This window comes from Nicotiana tomentosiformis, chromosome 7 (genome assembly GCF_000390325.3).
Source record: "Nicotiana tomentosiformis chromosome 7, ASM39032v3, whole genome shotgun sequence".
NCBI lineage: Eukaryota > Viridiplantae > Streptophyta > Magnoliopsida > Solanales > Solanaceae > Nicotiana > Nicotiana tomentosiformis.
The window spans coordinates 71,962,739-71,975,596 of NC_090818.1; the positions used below are offsets into that span (position 1 = coordinate 71,962,739).

Genomic DNA, 12,858 nt, shown 5'->3' on the forward strand with positions numbered 1-12,858 from the left:
TTTTAAAACCTGACCCTATTTCGTTAGATACGCTCTTTGGGCCATTTTTGAACTATAATCTGATATTTTAGAGTGAGAGAGAGTGCCCTAGAGTGAGAAGGTGTTCTTCAATTCTTGCCCAAGTTTTGGAAGATTAAGAAGGGAAACTCACTAGGTCTTCATCCTAGAGGTAAGATTCTACACCCTAACCCTCACTTTCGAATTTTATGTAGAATTGGATAATTAGCAAGATAATTTCTGGGTAGGAGGGTTGTTTATTTACATGCATGTAATATCAAGGGGTGTAGGAAGATTGTTGAACTAAGCATGGTAAATATTCTGTTTTGGGATGATAGAATTCTCCATAAAAGGGCCTTGAAACTTTATGCACACTTTGTGTTTGATAAAATGATCAAATGAGCTAGAACTATGATCATCTTCCTAATTTTGGTTCAATTTGTTATATTTCTAAAATAAATTGAAGTTGCTAAGAATTTCAGAATATTTAGAGTGTAAGGAAGCTCAAGTGAGGTATGTTGGCTAAACCCTTCTTTAAGAATTGGAATTCCCAATCTCCTTGTAAGTTCCGAGATATTGATTATAAATGGAGTATTCCGATAAGTTTTGTGATGAAGATATATATTCAATTCGTGTTTCAAATGATCTTATCATATTGCATTATAAATTGAGGATGTATCCCAAACTATGGATTATGTATCCACATGTTATAATTTCTAGTCGTGATTTATATGAAAGTTATTATGCCAAGTTGTGTAGAGATTGTGATTGTGATATATATCCACCCGCATACATTGGGGTGAGGCGGCATGACCGCTTTGTGTGGGGATTATGGTATAGAGATTGTGATTGTGATACACCTCCACCCACATATATATTGGGGTGAGGCGGCATAGCCGCTTTGTGCAGGGATTATGGTATTGTGGGACTGCATCTCCACCCGCTTACATTGGGGTGAGGCGGTATGACCACTTTGTGTATAGTTTTGGTATTGTTGTGGCACCACCACCCGCATACATTGGGGTGAGACGGCATAGCCGCTTTGTGTTGGTATTGATATCGTTGATGCATTTCCACCCGCATACATTGGGGTGAGGCGGCATAGCCGCTTTGTGTAGGTTCTTGGTACTGTGGTTATACATCCACCCGCATACATTGGGGTGAGGCGGCAGGGCTGCTTGATTAGAGTTATGGTATTGTATGTACACTTCCACCTGCATACATCGGGTGAGGCGGCGGGGCCGCTTTGTGTGAAGATATAACAGAGATCTCATCTTAAATCCTATAAATGTTATTTATAACTTTTAATAAGCTTGCTATGGTTTAAACGGTTATCTATATTATTCTATTGTTGCACTGGTTCATCATATTCATCTTGTATTTCTGAATTCTTAAATTAGTGTTTAGTTTTCATACTAGTACTATTCGACGGTACTGACGTCCCTTTTGCCGGGGGCACTGCATCTTTTAAATAGATGTAGGTGGTTCCACAGCAGGAGATATTGATTAGTGATAGCAGCACACCTTCTTCCCAACTGACTTGGTGAGCCCCACTTCATGCCGGGGTCATGTATCTTTTGCTCTTTGTGTATTCTGTTTGAGGTATAGCCGGGGCCTTGTTGCCGGCATTATCATTGCACTCATCTTTATCTATAGAGGCTCCATAGATATAGTGTGGGTTGTATAATGGTTCTGGGGAAGTCAAACTCGTGTGTTGTGCTTGAATTACTATTTCCACTTCAGATTATGAAAAATGTGTTTGGAATTGAGACTTAAAAATAAAGTAACTGATGGTAAGAAATTGGTATTGCAACATGATCACTTTATTGGTTGATTAATGAAAACTTATATATTCTCTTTATTCATGAATAAGTTTGGGTAGAATGAAATTTAATAGGCTTGCTCGGCCGGGTTCACTCGGTTGAGCGCCGGTCGCGTTCCTTGGTTTTGGGGCGTGACAGTTCTACTGATTCTTCTCGTGGGCTCCTTTTATGGTTCCTACGACGAGTCACCAACGTCCAACCTTCATAATCCTCAGGTTGATCGTCTTCAACTTTGTTGTTCTCCAGTAATTCTTCATCTTTACTTTCTTTAAAACTACATAATTTGTCTGGACTGAATGAACCAAATATGATAGAGACTTGGTTTGCGCTTGCTTTCTCATCTTCAAGCACGATCTTCTTTTCGCGAGCCAAGTCCATAACTTTGTCCTTGAAGACAAAGCACTTCTCCAGAGGGTGTCTCACAAGTCAATGGTATTTGCAATAATTTGGGTCATTTATTTTCCCAACTTCATCTCCGGAAGCTCAATGACATTTAATTCGAGGAGTTCTTCAAAAATAGCTGGCACATCAGAATCCAGAATTGGGTACTCTTTCTCTTCCATTTCTTTTAGAGTCAACTTTCCACTTGGCTTATCTTGAAAAAAGTGGATTTCATACTCTGCTTCTTGCTCACTTTCGTCATGAATTTTACAGGTGACGTGTTGACATTCATAGCTTCTTTGCTTTCAGACTTGGGTTTGAACTTGCCCCACTTCCTGACTTCTTGCTTGTCGTTCCCTTTGCGAGGTTCATAGATGGGCAGCCTTTCGTTTCCAGCGGAGGCCATGCTCAATTCCATGTCATGGGCACGAGTTGCAAGTTCTTCAAATGTGCTACGCTTGATACCTTGCAAGATGTAGTAATCCCCAATGCATGCATTGGATGCACATCTCTATGCCAGAAGCTTCACTAAGCCTGTCTTTACAGTTGAGGCTTGCGTTCTTCCAACGATTGGTAAAGTCGATAATTGGTTCACCCTTCCGTTGACGAGTATTTGTGAGTTCCACCATGCTCACAGTGCACCTTGTGCTATAAAAGCGATTGAGGAACTCTTGCTCTAGTTGATCCCAGCTATCAATAGATCCCACCTCGAGGTCTGTATACCAATCAAAAGTATTTCCTTTTAGCGAGCGGGCAAACTGTTTGACAAGGTAATCTCCATAAGTCCCAGCTTTGTTGCATGTCTCAACGAAGTGCACCACATGTTGCTTTGGATTGCCTTTACCATCAAACTGTTGAAACTTTGGAGGTTGATAGCCAGCAGGCATCTTCAACATATCGATCCTTGCAGTGTACGACTTTGCGTATGTAAGGGAGGACTTGGCAGCAACTTCATATTTATTCTTAATAGTTCCTTCAATGAACTCTTTCAGTTGATCGATGGGAATCATCCCTTCAGATGAGACAAGGATAGCCTTAGCGGATGCTACTCGTATCGGGGGCGAATCAATCTCTGGAACTTCTGGGAGCTTGCCAGGTGCATGGGTGGATTCTTCTTCCATCAAGATTCCCACCTTGTCTGTTAGCTTGTCAATTCTAGCATCTTGATTTTGCATGCACTTGGTCAAGCTAGCGATTGCTTCCGTCAAGTTCGCCAACTGCTCCTCCACAGATGAAGCAAGAGCCCCCGAATCTAGAGCTGCTTGTCGTTCCAACCCAGTTCCAACAGTGCATTTCTCGATAAAGTGTTTGTCACCATAGCTTGCATGATTGTTGTAGATGATAGGGAGTAGCATGGATTGTCACATAAATTGATTCTCGAATGGCTCACACTATGCAGTGTAAGTTGGGAGGATCCATCACTTGAAGCATCATTATCTTCCTTCACAACAAAGTTCTTAGATCCGGTGAGGTCAAGCAGAGCAAGAGTTTTCTTGATCTTTTCAGCAACATTGCTTCCTCCTTCGGGTGCGTTTGTGGAGGATCTTGCTCCTCTTGAGGATGAAGATCCAAAAATAGGGGTTGATGCTGATGACACTTGGAGTGCTTGTTGTCCTAAAGAGCTTGCTTTGCTCCTCGTAACTGGTCCAAAGCTTCCAAAGCTAACATCGAGGATGCTTTCCACATCAATATAAAACCTAGAGTTAGCAGCCTTGTTGGAAGTTGATCCGGGGTTGATTTTCTTTGAAACCATTTTGATGTTCTTAAACTTTGGTGATTGAAAAGTTAATATGAGAGGTAGAGATTGTCCCACTGGGCATTCCAGAATTGGTAGACAATAAATTTACGTTAGGAAAATAATCGAGACTGAAAAATATTGCAACAATCGTAGTATTTTATTTCAAATATTTGAGTGTACAATCTCTATGAATCCTCTGATTCTTCTTTCCAATAGTAAATAAATTCAAGGGCCTTTGAGCTTGATCTTGAATCTATATTTGTTTCCACGAACGATGATCTTGAATTCAACTAGCACGAACTTTGATTTGAACTCGTACTCCTTGAATCTTGACGTGTTCTTCGTTCTTGAGCTTGAAGTTCTTCGTTCTTGAGCTTGAGCTTGAACTTGAACTTGATTGCTTGTAGCTTAAAACTTGCAGAGAAATTTGCGGCGTTTGATCCACGAGCTCTTTCTTGCTTCTTGTTATAACTTCTGGTGTCTTTTTTGAGTTATGAAGACCCATATTTATAGTTGTGGGAGGGAAGAGTTATGATAAGAACAAACTCTTTCCGACCAATCAAATTGAAGTGTGACAAGGCCGCATTTGATTGGCCAGAACATGTCACTTGCACACGTAGCATGATTTCATTGGCCTTTTAATATGACTTAGCATGCCTTGTCATTTTGACACGTGGTATGATCCTATTAGCTCTTCCGCTTGACTTGGCGTGCCACATCATATGACACGTGGCACCAAACTGGGCATCTAGGAAGATGACATCTTGGGCTTAATGAAGTGGGCTCATCACTTGTACCCCAACTAAATAGGTTAGCCCAGTCAATATTTATTGGACTTAAGTAATTAATCCAATTATATTAGCCCATAATATTTATTTGGACTAATATATATATATTAAATTTAAAATATAATCCAAATAATTATTGGATTTAAATTCAATAAATTTTAGATGCCTACAGTAGGCCTATAAGATGCAAAGCCAGACTAATCATATTAATACTAAATATGTGCCAAACTGACATGGAGTCCACGTAGACTCAGCAGGACCCACTAAGAATCCACGCAAAACGGCAACAACGGAAGTTCGTTACTGACATCTTGGCAATCCGAAAACTCTAAGCTTTTCCACAGCTCATCCTTAGCCAATCATTTCTACTTTTTCAATCATATTAATTGTTAATATAACTTTCTGGCAACGGAGTATTACTAAAAAACAATAATTATACACTCTTCATAGTTATCATAATTTTTCAATCTAGAATAATCCTCAAGGAAATAGAAAGACAAAATTGAGTTGTCAAATACAACGCACAAAAAGATTTGTTTCTTGTTTTTCCAAATATCTTGCCTTTAAGGCACTTCAACTTCCTTTTTCAATCATCCATTTCTTTTTCTTCATTTTTCTACCAAGAAATTCCAACCCCATAATAAATTCTTCAAATTTTTCTGACGAATTACATTTTCTGTGGTAAATAATTCTAGTTTTTAAGATATGTCAGATCCAAATGATCAAAAGGCAACAGTTGGTGCACCAATACCAACTGCACCTCCGGCCGCCGGAGATACGGAGAGCCAGACGCCGGCAGCCGGAACCGGTGTGGGACACATCATCAGGAAATGGAAGAGAGAAGATTTGCTGAAGAGGGGTTCTTTGGGTTTGCGTTGTATTGCTTTGCTTTTCTCATTACTTGCTTTCATTATCATGGCTAGCAATAAACATGGTGATTGGAAAGATTTTGATAGATATGAAGAATATAGGTACAACCGAACCGTACAAGTTTCATTTTACACCATGATCATGGATTTTTGTTTTTGTTCTGTTTTCTTTATTTTATTTTATATTTATGATCTAGAAGTTCAATTAGATTTTGGTGTTAAATTGTATGACCATCTCTTCTAACACACATTTATTTACTTAAATATGTCCTCACCACGTCCCATTATGTGTGGGTTTCTTTTTCATGTTGTGGTACCATGTGAACTACATGACCATCTCATCTAAAAATTTAAGGCGTTAGACAAATCACAATTTTATTTAGTTAATTATGTCCTCAACATTTTGAATGTGGATAAATGCAGGTATGTGCTAGCTATAGCAATTCTGTCCACATTGTATACAGGATTGCAAGTTGTGAGACAAGTACATGAACTTTCAACTAGCAAGGAAGCATTTTCGCGGCAGAATTTAGCTTTGCTAGAATTTTTTGGTGATCAGGTTTGTGATTTTCACATGGATATGCATAATTGAATTTCGTTTAACTCTGTGAATTATCCATTGATTTGGGATTGTGATTGAATTGCAGTTGATGGCATACTTATTACTATCAGCTGCATCATCTGCTGTGCCACTGACAAATAAGATGAGAGAAAATAATGACAACATATTCACAGATTCTTCAGCTTCAGCAATTAGCATGGAGTTCATTGCATTTCTAGCTCTGGCAGTTTCAGCTATCATTGCTGGATATAAACTTTCAAATCAAACCTACATCTGATAAGATATCGAACATACTGTCTTATTGAATTTTTTTGTGTCTCTAGAATTCCTTTATTTGTTATCAAAACCACCACATTCTGCCCTCGTATATTTGTGTCAAAGCAAGAAATATATTCACTGTTTTTCTTGAAACCTGTATGCAAGAAATCACAGTACAAATTCATTTGTTTGTAAAGACTTTTTGTTTATTAAACAAGTGCTCTTCTTGCATCTTGTTGTGTGGTTCTTTTGGTATATCAATTTGGTTGAAGTCTAAAAATTTCAAGAACTGAAATATCATATCAGATGGAGTCAATTTTGTTGTAGCAAATGTTAGATTTCAATGAAAAGACACTGAAGGACAAAGCTTAACTGATGTATTTAGCTACTGGCAGAGAAAGTGATGTTTTAAATCTACTTGGCTTCAAAGTCTAGAAAAGAATCTTGGTATGGTTGGTGGAAATATCTACTTGATTTATGGTTAAACAGAAATGAGAAATCTTGAGGCGCAAGGCTGAATGTTAACTTCTAAACAATGAATATTCAAATTTCCACAAAAAATAAACAAATAAAATTCAACTTTCTACAATGAGGCCTCAGTCCTACCTTACTTTCACAGATTTATGTTGTACAAATATCTTAATGGGGAATTACAGCTGCCAACCAATCTATAGCCAAGAAAATAAATTAAAAAATGGACTAACTCTTATTTGGAATCCTAAATCCTACTAGGTATTACAGGCAAAAACTATCATAAATTACATTGAATACAATGAATTGAAATGGAAATCTGTATCTGTTGCAATTTGCTATGGAGAAAATATCAGTTAAGGAAAGAGCTGAAGAAATCATCTTTAGGTTCTTCTTTGCTTATCGGCTTGATATTATTCATGGGCTGCATTTGGTTCATGTAAGATCCCGACGAGGTATCAAATCCTGAATAACTTGAATTTCCAGAGCTCTGTAACATCTGCAGGGTGATGGGTGGTTGGTTCTGTGTTGTTTGTACCCTTGTGTTGAAAAATGTGTCGTTAAAATTCATTCCCTGGTTAGAGTTGTTAGCCAACATTGAAGGCCTCGGAACGACAGGCATGCTGTTGTTGCTGTTGCCTGATGGAGGTTTATTCATAGCATAGCTTCCACTACCGCGTGCTGCAGGAACATCATGGTTGTGTTTTCCTTCATAAGTTGTGATCACTGCCCTTAGATCATGAGAAGCTCGTTCCACGTGCTTCCTAACTGGACAGCCAGTAAATGTGCATTTGTAGTAGCTCCTACAGAGATATAAGCAAATGACCAACATTAAGACTGACTTTTTCATCACAAGTAATCAAAATTAGAAGCCATGAAATGAGAAGCTTTCTATGAATAAGAAAGGACAATGTGCGTTAGCTCGCTATTTATTCAAACTGCTGATTCAATTCTCTGCATATTAAGATGCAGTTATTGTTATGTACAAAGAGCTAATGTTCATAGTATAGGGATTGCTCACCTTGGATTTGGATTGCCTTTGACAACTTTTTGTCCATATTTTCTCCATCTATAACCGTCATCAAGAATATCAATGTCGCTTGTGGTTTGAACTACAATTCTCGGTTCTCTTACTGTTCTACTTGCAGATGATATGACCTCGTTTTCATTGTCACCCTTCCTGAAAGGACAATTACCATAACAGAACATCAGTTATCATATCAAGGACTAACAAAAGGGAAACATTTGAGAGATTTTGTTTTAAGCTTACCATCTCTTTGGCTCAGGTTCATTTCCATCATCTTCTCCTGACTTACTGATAGGAGACCCTTGATCAATGTCCTCGTCGCCAAAAGAAGCCGAAGAATTGTCTGTCCCAGCAAAGGAATCTCTTTGAGCATTATCAAGAAACGCGTTTGACTGATTTGTTATATCCAAGTTGGAGTAAGCAAGGTTTTGAATAGATTGTGAAGACGATCTTCTAGTGGACTGAGGCTTTGGATGATTATGGTTCCCCTTGTAAACTATCTCAGTAATGTGTCCATCCAAATTCCTTTCAACCTTCTTCTTTGTAGGACAGTTAGGAAATGTGCACTTGTAATAGCTTCGTGGATTCTCGCTTCCTTTCACTTGCTTCTGCCCATATTTCCTCCAATTGTATCCATCTTCTGCTTTCTGTTCTCTAACATATTGAGATGGATGAGTGTAATGTACTGGAGCTGGATTACTCTGCATCTTTTCTTGGGAGAAGCTTTGAATTGGAGCCACTTCTGATTTCACCCCTCTTGTTTTTACTGTGGAGAATTCATTTTGCTGGTTGGCATGTTGTTGCCTTGTCATTAAGTCTTCCTGTTTCATCCAATTAATATATCACAAAAACAAGTTTAGAGATTTTCAAAAGAAAGGAAACTGGAAAGAAAAGAAAACAATTTATGGTTGGTGATGTAAGACTTTAGTCTTCTATATTTTATTGCAAAGTGCAATCTTGCTTCCATGTCATGACCAGCAAAATGCACAAAATATAGTTTCATCTGAAAAACTATCTTTCCAGCAAAGACATAGGCATAATATGGATTCTATGTAATTGAAACATTGGAGGGAATATTTTTGGATGGTTCAACAATTAACTGCTATTTAACCTGATAAGCTGACATTTTTTAAAGTTTCATAAAAGATATACTAGTCAATGTTACACATATTTTACAAACAACTAAAGTCTAAATATGGTAGGAGAAGCCAAACAAAAAAGGAAAAGAAATATACCAATGAGTTTCTTGGAGCAGAAGACTGAAACATTGATGATGAAGTAGCAGCCTTACTTTGGAAAGAGAAATCAGAGATCCTTGAGTTATCCTCCTTTGAATTCAAATTACCAAAACTCCCTGTAGTTGGAGATGGAAGAGTCTGCTGAAAACAATTCAAAATTAATAAAAAGGAAATTCTTGGTCAGACCAGTGAAAAAGTATAGACTTCAACAAAATGTAAATCATTTCAAGAAATTAGCAAAGAACTTACATTGGAATTGTTAAACAAAACTGGTGAGTCCAAAAGCACAGATGGACTTAAAGAAGGAGGAAAAGCAAGATAAGAAGAAGGAGAAGCCGGTGATGAAGATGAAATCATTGGCAAAGAAGAAGGTGGAAATGACTTAAACTTTGGAACCTCATCTTTATTTTGTTGATTCATTCTTTGATCACTGAACCCCCAATTCAATGAATTCTTTTCTTGGTTCATAGAACTGTTATTACTCCTCATGTTATTATTATCATTTTCAGAAAGAAGGTCACTAAAAGATGAAAAAGAATAGTTGCTAGTAAAAGAATTCATAAAAGTATTCATATTTCCACCTGAAGAAGCCATATAATTTTTTCAAGAAAACAAAAATTCAAACTTTTTGAGAGGTTATTGGGTACTGGTTTGAAAAAAATTTAAGAGGAGAAAAATGATGAATGCTTAGATTTTATATACAAAAAAAGGTTGCGTCTGTTTGCTTATAAATTCTTGGCCTTAAGTTCTTTGAGGCTTCTTCTAGGAAGCTAAAAGGTACTTTTGACCGTGGAATTTTAGGAATAAAATTTTCCAAGTTTTTTTGATAGTCAAAGCTTGTGGCTTTGACCAATTCTCGGCGGCTGAATCAGAAGGGAACTGGGTATTCATCCTCTACGGTTGATAACACCGTACAGCAATCAGCAGCAACATGACACTGAACAAATTAAGCAATTTAACTGAACTGGATATTTATATCAAATTAAGAAATTTAACTTTGAAAGTTATAATTTTAAGTAAAAATATATATTATTTAATTATGTTTAAGTGATAGTACATGTGTGAGAGACACATATATGACATTTATGATTTGATGTAAATTTTTAGCACAGATTGTGCATACCTAATATAGTAATATCTCTATCCTTTAGCTAGCTGACAATTTTTGTTTATTCTACTTTTGTCAAATTTTCTTGTTGGTATTATTGTAACATACTAACATTAGTGGAGCTCTAGTCCATGGTATACCTTTCCCCTTTTTTTTTGTCTGAATCCATTTTCTTAGTAGATTAGTTTGCGAAGTTTTTATAGGACATGTGAATTACTGTTAATTAGTATCTTACCTTTGTCACGGAACAACTCGGCCACGTAAAAGTTTTTATTGACATTAAGTCCAGTATAAAAGATGAGTAGTATACTAATATATATTGATTAATGTAAAAATAAACAAATTATGATAAAATGTTCTCTGTGTTATAAAATAAAAGCAACTTAGTAAAATATGAACAAGACATGTTGTTATGAAATAAAAGCAATTTAGTAAAACATGAACAAGAAATGGAGATAGAGAGAAGGAAGAGATTTTCTTCTTCAATTGTGTGTATTTTCCTATCTATTACAAGGCCTTTATATAGGCATGAAAAGTGAAGAAAAATATGTCATTGAATATATCATTAAGCATAGAAATATGTTCATTGAATATGTCATTAAGCATTTGAGAAGATCATGGAGGAAGAGTAGACATCCACCATAATTTGATTTTTCTTATAACACTCCCCCTTGGATGTCCATAGATAATGTACCTCGTTAAAACCTTATTAGAAAAAAGACCCTATGGGAAAAAAAATCCTAGTGAGGGAAAAAGAGTACACATATTTAGAAATACGCCTTTTGGTTGCCTCGTTAAAAACCTTGCAAGGAAAATCCAGTGGGACAAAACCTTGTAAGGAAAAAAGAGTACAACGCGTATTAACTCCCCCTGATGAGAGCATCAATTCACATCCTTGAGCCTTCGCATCCCAATCTTGTACACTAGTTTCTTGAAGGTTGACGTCGGTAGAGATTTGGTGAACAAATCAGCCATATTATCACTTGAACGGATCTATTGCACATTGATATCACCATTCTTTTGAAGATCATGTATAAAAAATAACTTTGGTAAAATGTGCTTTGTCCTATCCCATTTTATGAATCCTCCCTTCAACTGGGATATGCATGTTGCATTGTCTTCATACAAAATTGTGGGTGGTTTGTCACACTTCAAACCATATTTGTCTCGAATAAGGTGTATTATAGACCTCAACCATACACATTCTCGACTTGCTTCATGAATAGCAATTATCTCATCATGATTAGATGAAGTAGTCACGATTGATTGCTTAGTCGATCTCTAAGATATGGAAGTGCCTCCATATGTAAACACATAGCCTGTTTGAGATCGAACCTTTTGTGGGTCATATAAATACCCAGCATCGGCATAACCAACAAGATCGGGACTGCAATCATTTTCATAAAATAATCCCATACCGATAGTCCCTTTTAGATACCGCAATATGCGTTTGATTCCATTCCAATGTCTCCTTGTAGGAGCAGAGCTATATCTTGTTAAGACATTAACTGAAAAAGTTATGTCAAACCTTGTAATGTTAGAAAGATACATTAGTGCACCAATTGCACTAAGATATGGTACGTCAGGACCAAGAAGCTCTTCATTATTTTCATGAGGTCGAAATGGATGTGCTTTATCCATATAAAATCGCTTTAAAATCATTTTAGTGTATGTTGATTGATGGACAAAAATTCTATCTTTCATATACTCAATTTGTAGACCAAGACAAAATTTTGTCTTTCCAAGATTTCATTACAAATTCTTTCTTTAGATAGTCTACTACTTTAGGAAGCTCTACTGCTTTAGGAAGCTCCCTAGGAGTTCCAATGATATTTAAATCATCAACATACACGGTGATTATAACAAATTTAGATCCACATCTTTTTATAAAGACACAAGGACAAATTGAATCATTCTTGTACCCTTCTTTCAACAGGTACTCACTCAGGCGATTATACCACATGTGCCCTAATTGTTTCAATCCGTATAAGGACTTTTGAAGCTTTATTTAATAAATTACTTGGAAACCTTAATATGCTTCAGAACAATTTAAATCCTTCAATGATTTCCATTATACGCATATCACGTTTTTCTTGTATTGCCAGATTAAAACCTGAAATGGCGACATCCACCACAGGAGAACATGTCTCTATATAATCAATGCCAGGATATTTACAAATCTTCTTGTGACACAAGTCGTCTTTATGTCTATCGACTTGACCTTCTTTTTTTTTTTTTCGCACAAGAACACATTTATACCTCAACTGGCTTTATACTTTCAGGTGTTGGGACTATCCGTCCAACTTCATATTTTTCATGTGAAATTAATTTTTATTGCGTATTTTTTATTTGGCCAATTATTTATCTGTCCAAATTTCATGACAGATTTGAGCTCAAGATCCTCGTCAATATTAATAATATTGAGCGCTACATTATATTAACAATATCGTCGACGATCATTTTATATCGGTTATACTACTATTCAATAAAGACATAACTTATTGAGATCTCTTTATCTTATTATTTTCAGGTACCTGAGCCTCTCCCATGAGGTCTTATGAAGTGTTATGTCGTGGTGCTCTTCTAGAGCACTTGCCT

General features: G+C 36.7%; 2 protein-coding genes across 3 annotated transcripts; one reads left to right on the forward strand and one right to left on the reverse strand.

Moving 5' to 3' along the window:
- The first annotated feature begins 5,085 nt into the window (after window positions 1–5,085).
- Window positions 5,086–6,647, forward strand: LOC104108276 (CASP-like protein 4B1). Its single transcript, XM_009617268.4, has 3 exons — window positions 5,086–5,698; window positions 6,020–6,155; window positions 6,244–6,647. The coding sequence occupies exons 1-3, from the start codon at window positions 5,433–5,435 to the stop codon at window positions 6,433–6,435; spliced, it is 594 nt and encodes a 197-aa protein (XP_009615563.1). The 5' UTR covers window positions 5,086–5,432; the 3' UTR covers window positions 6,436–6,647.
- Window positions 6,648–6,931: 284 nt separating this feature from the next.
- LOC104108277 (probable WRKY transcription factor 26) lies at window positions 6,932–9,828 on the reverse strand. Of its 2 annotated transcripts, none has more exons than XM_009617270.4 (5): window positions 9,402–9,828; window positions 9,150–9,290; window positions 8,158–8,735; window positions 7,909–8,067; window positions 6,932–7,690 (listed from the first exon to the last, which is right to left on the reverse strand). In XM_009617270.4, exons 1-5 carry the CDS (start codon window positions 9,744–9,746, stop codon window positions 7,240–7,242), a joined length of 1,674 nt encoding a protein of 557 aa, XP_009615565.1. In that variant the 5' UTR covers window positions 9,747–9,828; the 3' UTR covers window positions 6,932–7,239. The 2 variants fall into 2 exon arrangements, with proteins under 2 accessions (XP_009615565.1, XP_009615564.1); XM_009617269.4 differs by having other exon boundaries at window positions 9,150–9,293.
- Between the last annotated feature and the right edge of the window lie 3,030 nt (window positions 9,829–12,858).

Coding starts and splice junctions, on each gene's coding strand:
- LOC104108276 (XM_009617268.4), top strand. CDS start 5,433: ATGTCAGATCCAAATGATCAAAAGGCAACAGTTGGTGCACCAATACCA. Junction 5,699..6,019: donor GATAGATATGAAGAATATAG/GTACAACCGAAC, acceptor GGATAAATGCAG/GTATGTGCTAGCTATAGCAA. Junction 6,156..6,243: donor TAGAATTTTTTGGTGATCAG/GTTTGTGATTTT, acceptor ATTGAATTGCAG/TTGATGGCATACTTATTACT.
- LOC104108277 (XM_009617269.4), bottom strand. CDS start 9,746: ATGGCTTCTTCAGGTGGAAATATGAATACTTTTATGAATTCTTTTACT. Junction 9,294..9,401: donor TTTTGTTTAACAATTCCAAT/GTAAGTTCTTTG, acceptor AATTGTTTTCAG/CAGACTCTTCCATCTCCAAC. Junction 8,068..8,157: donor GAACCTGAGCCAAAGAGATG/GTAAGCTTAAAA, acceptor TTGTCCTTTCAG/GAAGGGTGACAATGAAAACG.